We start from the raw sequence: 6,900 nt of genomic DNA on the forward strand, positions 1-6,900 counted from the left end.
TTCATCCTCAAGGACACAGAATCTATGTTAAGTTAACCTCTGGTAAGGGGGCGGCATCGTCAAAATCCCGCAATATTACTCTGAACCGGGCGATAGATCCCAAAATCAAGTTTCAAAAATCATTTAGTAAGTTAATTTTTTGCTGAATATGTATTCATATATCTGATAGTCATCCAGAAAACTACAAAAAATCGGAATTAAAAAAACATTTAGAAATGAGGATTCAACTGTTAAACTTTTGCGGAAAAGTATTGTCTCAGGTTTAGGTGCGCGACGCCAGACCGCTCTGATCAGACCATTTGGGTCGCACACTGATGGCGTAGTGTGACCCAAAATACATGGTCTGAGAAACGCTTGAGTTGCACGACGGTCTGGATAATGGTCACGCTACGTCTGCTCAATGGGCAAAGTCTGGGAAATGGTCTAGACAATATTCACACTACGGTCTCATTTGAGAACAAAATCTGTACAATATGCCCCAAATACTGACCACAGAGCATTAAATGACCGTATTTATTTGACTGCAGTTTTTTATCACTGTTTTTGATTACTCAAAAGAAAAGTTGGAGGCACTTCAAAATGAATTTTTTTTTACATTTTTATCAATTAGTTTTGTCCTAACCTTAACAAGATATACTAAATTATTGAATTTTAATTTGAGTAGTATATGTGCTTGAATTGAATAACTTAATCAAATAACGACGGATTATAGCGGGTATTCAGGAATGGTCTGATTATAGGACAAAGTTTGGGTATGGTCTGATCAGAGGGAGCGTTGGTCGCAATAAAGTAGCGCAAAATTTTGGGTTGCAGCAGTGTCGCAGGAAATAATTGGGTTGCTCCATAATCTGATCAGAGGGATTTGGGTCACACGATGGTCTGATCTGAAGTTTTCTGGGTCGCACTATGGTCGCACAATTTCTTGGGTCGCACTACGGTCTGATCAGAGGGCTTTGGGTAGCACGATGGTCTGATAAGAGGGCAAAGTCTGGGAAATGGTCTGATCAGAGTGGTCTAGGGTCGCGCCCATAAACCTTGGTGTACAATTTATCCAACTACTGGGCGACTGAAAGATTTGTTAGCATATAAATGGAAGTTTTCCTAGCACTCAGAAAATTTGGTTTCTTACCAGGATCTTAAATGACAGATAATGGGTGATGTAGTTTTAAAATAACATTCACAAAGCTTCTTAGGCATTCCTCGGTATGCCGCGGAAATGCAGATCTTGAAAATAAGTTTTAGGCATGATCTTGAAGATCTATACATACAAGATCTGTAAATTCGTTATAAGATGAACCATATTGAACGTCATACACTTTAGGTACATTGCAAAATCTACCGTGCATAAGACATGTCTTGGTGGGTACATGACATTTTAGGTATGGCGCTCTCCAGTTTTACATATTAAATTTTTTGCTCTACAGAACTTTTTATGCCAACACGGCTGCTTTATTTTTAAATAAATTTTATTCTAATACAGCCTCAGAACAAGGATCTGCTGTTTTTGATTTCGAACCTTAGGATGGGAGTCTTTGCACCATTTTTGTGTAGAATCTTTGTTACCATACATAAGCTCACTGATGGCAAAAATGGTGGCAACAAATTAAGTAGGTATACAAAAATTTGGTACTCAGCGGTGAACCCGGTGAATTCGTTGAATCAAGTATCGTTTCGAGTTTTTAAAGAGAAGAGAGGGAGAAAAAATACTGAAATATGTACTGAAATATTCTCAAAAATATATTGAAAAAGTCACCATGTTGATTCTAATCTATACATTAATGTATTTCAGCATATTTTTGACTGGTATTAAAAAAGGACCTAATAATTTTTTGCAAACCAGTAAAATTCAAATTCTTGCTTGTTGATGCTTTTCGACATGGTGGATTAAAGGATGGGTATCCAGGCGACATGCAAACAAGCAGACAGTCGTCAAGCCAGTTATATGATGTTGAAAAATTATTCGAAGTGACGGAACTGAAGGGCTATGCCGTTCATTTTTCTGTCTCAAGCAAATCACTCAAATTCAGCTTTAATGGCGCTCTCCGCAGTTTGATATATTTATTTTTTTGTTCTACAGAACTTTTTATACTAACATGGCTGTTTTATTTTTAACAAATTACTGTTCGCAGGGACAAAGACAATTGAAATACCATATTGTGCCTACTGAAATATGTAGAGTTCGCAAGAGAAAGAAATGCGAGCATACTACAATTTGTACAGAAGAACAAAGATTTGCTGTCAATTACAAATGTTTGATATCAAATTGCGTACTGGTTTCGGTCACCAATAGTTGATAAAATGCATTTATTGCCATACAGCAGATGCGATAACATAATCGCGAACTAATTAAATATATCTCCTAAACTGAGCTATTCTATAATCATAAATAGATTTAATTTAGCAATTTGCTCCCTTTTAAATATATCGAATGGCTGTGACCAAAATGGATGATTATAAAACCGAGTCCAATCTCTACGACCAATTCCGCCCATCTTATCCACCTGAACTGGTGAACAAAATCGTCTCCTTGGTCAGCGAAGAAAAGAGACATTGGGCAATTGACGTAGGATGTGGAACAGGGCTGTTAACACGACAGCTGGCACCCCATTTTGGCCACGTGATGGGTGTTGACAGCAGTGGGAAACAGTTAGAAGTTGCAAACAAGTCAGCACAGCAAAGCGCTATCAAGAACATAGTATTTGAAAAGTAAGGTTGAGTCTGTACCATTTTTTATGCTTTCAGCTCTAAAGCGGATGCTGATGACAATTTTGAATGAAATGGTTTGAAGATTGCGTTTTCTCTAACCATTTACACGCAATCACTCTCTTTTGGTAGCGAAAACTAAAAATAAAAAATAATAATAAACTTTTTCTGCAAGAAGTCATTCTCTATCTGTAAGCCGTGTTTCATTGTTTTGAGACCATGTGTCGTACGAAGATGTCATTTCGTTTTTTCCCTGTACGATTTCGTTCTTCGTTTTTGTTTTCGGCAGATTTTTTCCGAGTATTCGTTATTTTTATTGCTATCGTCAGTTTATTCAGAAAAAGGAGCACAAATGAAAGTTTTGCAATTAGTGCCAATTTTCTCGCGAAGTGCGATATCTGTATCTCGTTTCCAGAGTTTTTCTTATTATTATATTATTATATAAATTTCTATATAAATATTTTTATTATTATATAAATTTCCAATGCTAAAGTGAAAGGAAACATCGATATTTTGATTATTTGCGCGTTGGTTCAATATTTGCCAATCCAACTTAGCTTAAATCACGTTTAAAACAGGACTAATTGCATTGTGATAGAAAAATTGTATTATTAGAAAATTACAAAAGGCAATAGTGTGCAAACGAAGGCCAAATAATTTGAACCTAAAAATGCAAGCCGTTCCGGTCTATGCTAAACGAAGGACTGTTTATTTCAATTGAAAATCTTAAAATCTCAATACCGAGTTAAAATAAACGAGACATCACTTTTCAAGAAATTTTTTTCAAGATCAACTGTCAATATTTCGAGTTTTGAGGGTTTTTTTATTTTGATGAAAAATTCCACTTATCTCTGAGATTCATTTATGAGAGGTTCCATCAATTCTTATGAATGCTTAAATCAACTATGTTATTTCATTCAATTCATAAATATTGCTTTCGATGAACTAAATGCTCTTCTTTTTCAAAAAATTATTAATTTTGAAATTTGCCTCTAACATTTGTTGTATTCATTGCTGTCTTATTCCTTATTCTCAATAATGACAGATCTCTGCAGATGCCAATGACAAGTTATTTAGCTTGTCCCTTTTTGAGCCATTAGAACTGCTAGAAATTGTGATAGGGAGGCTGTGGATAAGGATTCTGGAATGCAGTTGTGTTAATTTCACTCTGACTCCACCTATACCCAAAAAAAAATTTTCTATTCCAAATTCCTTAGTTTTGCCCATTTTTTTGCTTTATCTGCCATTGATTCTCGCTAAGACGTTGTATTGTGTACACATTTTAGGGATGCGTAGGGTAGATATTTTCATGTTGTGTTAATATTGTTATTGTTTCTCAAAACACTAAATCTTGGAAAACAAAATTGTCTAATTGTTTCTTGAATTTTGCTTTATTTCTGAGCAAATGAAGTTATGGGTTTTTTGCCTGTTTCAGTTTGATAATGCTGTAGAAAAGTTGATTGGCAGGTCATTAGTTAATTCAATTGATTGGGTTGCAATTCAGGACATGTCTTGTTATCTCTTTTGCTTTCATTGTGACTAATCTATTTCAATGATTTTTTGACACATCTAGTTAATCATTTCTAAACAAAGAGGATTAAAAAATCTCTAATGATGCACTCTAAGCTATAGCTCTTCCAACTTTTATTGGTCAATCAAAATAACGAGACTTACAAACTCACCTTGGTGAAAAATGAACTTTGTTACTGGTTTGACAAATTTAAAACTTTCTTCTGTATTGTTGCGCTCTCCATTATAGCAGCTCGTAAACTCGTAAATGTGAAATGAAAAATGAAACGAGACAACGCCAATTTAAAATAAAAGCCGACTTAATGACTAAGGAAATAAAAACAATTCTATGAATTTGTAGTGCAAGCGTCTTAACCATTCCTATGGAAATTGCATGCCTCCTAAGGCAACACTTTGTCCTGAGGCTTTCCAAAAAACCATTTAGTTTTGGATGTAGAAGATGATATATCACTATTGAAATCCAAAATTTGGAAAGAGTCGTCATTTTGTCTATTCTTTATTGGCTTGATTAACTTCTGGATCTACTTCTGAAAAACTAGTGGCGATCTGCAATTGATTAAATACAAGGTTTCAATAATTGAACTCTTATGTCTGCTGGCTCAATTTTTGAACGTAGATCTTATGTTTCAATTGAATTAAATTTTTTCGAATAGGATTCACAAAATGGTTATAACACTTTAATGCTATTGTTCTTTTTTAACGCATGACAAGATTTTGGGGCTGTTCACCACAAAAGTGATGAATAACACAGTTTGAGTAACAATTCACCGCAATTCGTTCAAGAACATCGCTTGCACCTCATCTACTGCTAAGGATTACCGTGCGTTTTGTAATATATATATATATATATATATATATATATATATATTCATATAGCAACACGCTTCTTTATTTATTTGTTCAGCTGTTATTTTACGAGCCGGAAACGCCTTTGTCTTGTTTCAGAGCTGGAGCAACCGATTTGGGGCAATTGATGACAAAGCACTCTATTAAACCTCAACAAGTTTCACTTGTGACAGTGGGGGAAGCTTTTCACTGGTTTGATACTGATCACTTCATGAACCAAATTGTTGGAACATTCCTAAAGGGTACCAGCCTTGTTCTCATTGGATACCCGCGACCTTTTGTACTCTCTCCAAAATGCATGGACGACAAAGATTTCACTCAAAAGTTATGCAACCAAGAAATTATTACGCAACCTGTTACGCAACTACATGGACAGATTGACGACTTGATAGATCGGTTTTACAGGAAAATGGGACTATACGCAGGATTTGATTGGTCAATATTGGAATCCGAGTATCGATGTTACGAGAAGGATTTCGAGGCCAAGTTTTCCCATTTCTCATCCCAACGAATGGTACAAATTATACCAGTTAGCCTGTATGGATTCTATCTCAATACCCAAACAAGTTCTGCCTATAACAGATACTGTATAGCAGAGAAAGAAAAGCGAGGAGATACATTTTCAGACAAACTGTTTGATTTGATAAGAGATATAATGAAGTTGATAGGCCAAGACTTATCAGTCCATTCCATTACAAGCCGACAGTTCGAAAAAGTTGATGTGAAAAAGCTTGAATCGGTATCGTTTTACATTTATTATAAACTGTTTGCGTACTATTTAACTGTCTAGGAGTTGAGTTCTGTCCCCTTATAGTATCTATGCTGGAAATCCGCTTATACGTGGAATATAAATTTGATCTGTACTGGATCCAAAATTTTGCAGAAAAACTGCTTTGAGGACTGACGAACACTCTATCACATATACTATCATTTTTTTAAATGAACAGAAAAAAAATGAGTACAAAGCTAGCGGGTATGCCCCAAATTGTGCAGGTTCAACTTGTAGAATTTTTTGTTGCCCACTCCCATTAAATTTATTCGTCTGCTGTGAAATCGTTTTTTCGCAAACAAGTTTGATAGCTCAGAACACCTGAGGCGGGAAATTTAATGTGAGCAAACTAGCCGCTGAACATAGCGCGAAGACTACGGACTCCATTCGCAGCAAAACCTGACTTGAGTCGCAGGCGAATGCATACTTATCTAAAGTGACGAATTCATTATGCTGATCACTTCGAAAAAAAAACGAGGGAAAAGAAATCGACGAAAACCAAAATCTAATAATTTTGCTCCAACAAAACTACAATCTGGAATTTCGATAATCAATTTTTTAACTATTCGTGGTATACTGTTTATCTTGACTCATTGATTAACTATACAATAGGCAAAATAATAGGGATGGAACATACAAAGAAAAAGACAAATAATACGAAAAATCAAAATCTTCAAAGTTTTCTAAAAAACACTACTATTTGCAGTAATTCCAGTAATGGTTCAACTAAGATTTCGCATACAACTTTCATTTGGTCAACCAACAATACATACAATATCATAGACACAATCAAAATGGGCAATATATACCATTAAAACCAAGAAATCAGGGGAAATGCAATGAAAATCTAAAACAACTACTGGAAATAATACCCTACATCATGCAACGACCAAACAACCAAACAATTGTTCACTGAAACGGATAGTTTCAGTTCACGTTTAGTTTTATAGTTGGTGCAATTCAGCACACAGAAAAAAATCAAAATAGCCGAAAAGATCAAAACAACTGTTGGAGAAAACCTAAGAATGTTTCCTTTATTGTTCCGACCGCTC

The 6,900-nt window shown here is 35.2% G+C and overlaps 1 protein-coding gene across 1 annotated transcript; it reads left to right on the plus strand.

Moving 5' to 3' along the window:
• The first annotated feature begins 2,290 nt into the window (after positions 1–2,290).
• LOC142356162 (uncharacterized) lies at positions 2,291–6,132 on the plus strand. The gene is made up of 2 exons (XM_075408123.1): positions 2,291–2,706; positions 5,179–6,132. The coding sequence occupies exons 1-2, from the start codon at positions 2,429–2,431 to the stop codon at positions 5,867–5,869; spliced, it is 969 nt and encodes a 322-aa protein (XP_075264238.1). The 5' UTR covers positions 2,291–2,428; the 3' UTR covers positions 5,870–6,132.
• The last annotated feature ends 768 nt before the right edge of the window (positions 6,133–6,900 follow it).

The sequence above is a fragment of the Convolutriloba macropyga genome, unplaced genomic scaffold, assembly GCF_964194025.1.
Source record: "Convolutriloba macropyga unplaced genomic scaffold, txConMacr16.3 SCAFFOLD_2415, whole genome shotgun sequence".
Lineage (NCBI taxonomy): Eukaryota > Metazoa > Xenacoelomorpha > Acoela > Convolutidae > Convolutriloba > Convolutriloba macropyga.

What these genes read in the sequence shown, in the direction of transcription:
- LOC142356162 (XM_075408123.1), top strand. Translation starts at nt 2,429, where the DNA reads ATGGCTGTGACCAAAATGGATGATTATAAAACCGAGTCCAATCTCTAC. An exon ending in AAGAACATAGTATTTGAAAA is followed by an intron (nt 2,707 to 5,178) that starts GTAAGGTTGAGT and finishes GTCTTGTTTCAG; the next exon opens with AGCTGGAGCAACCGATTTGG.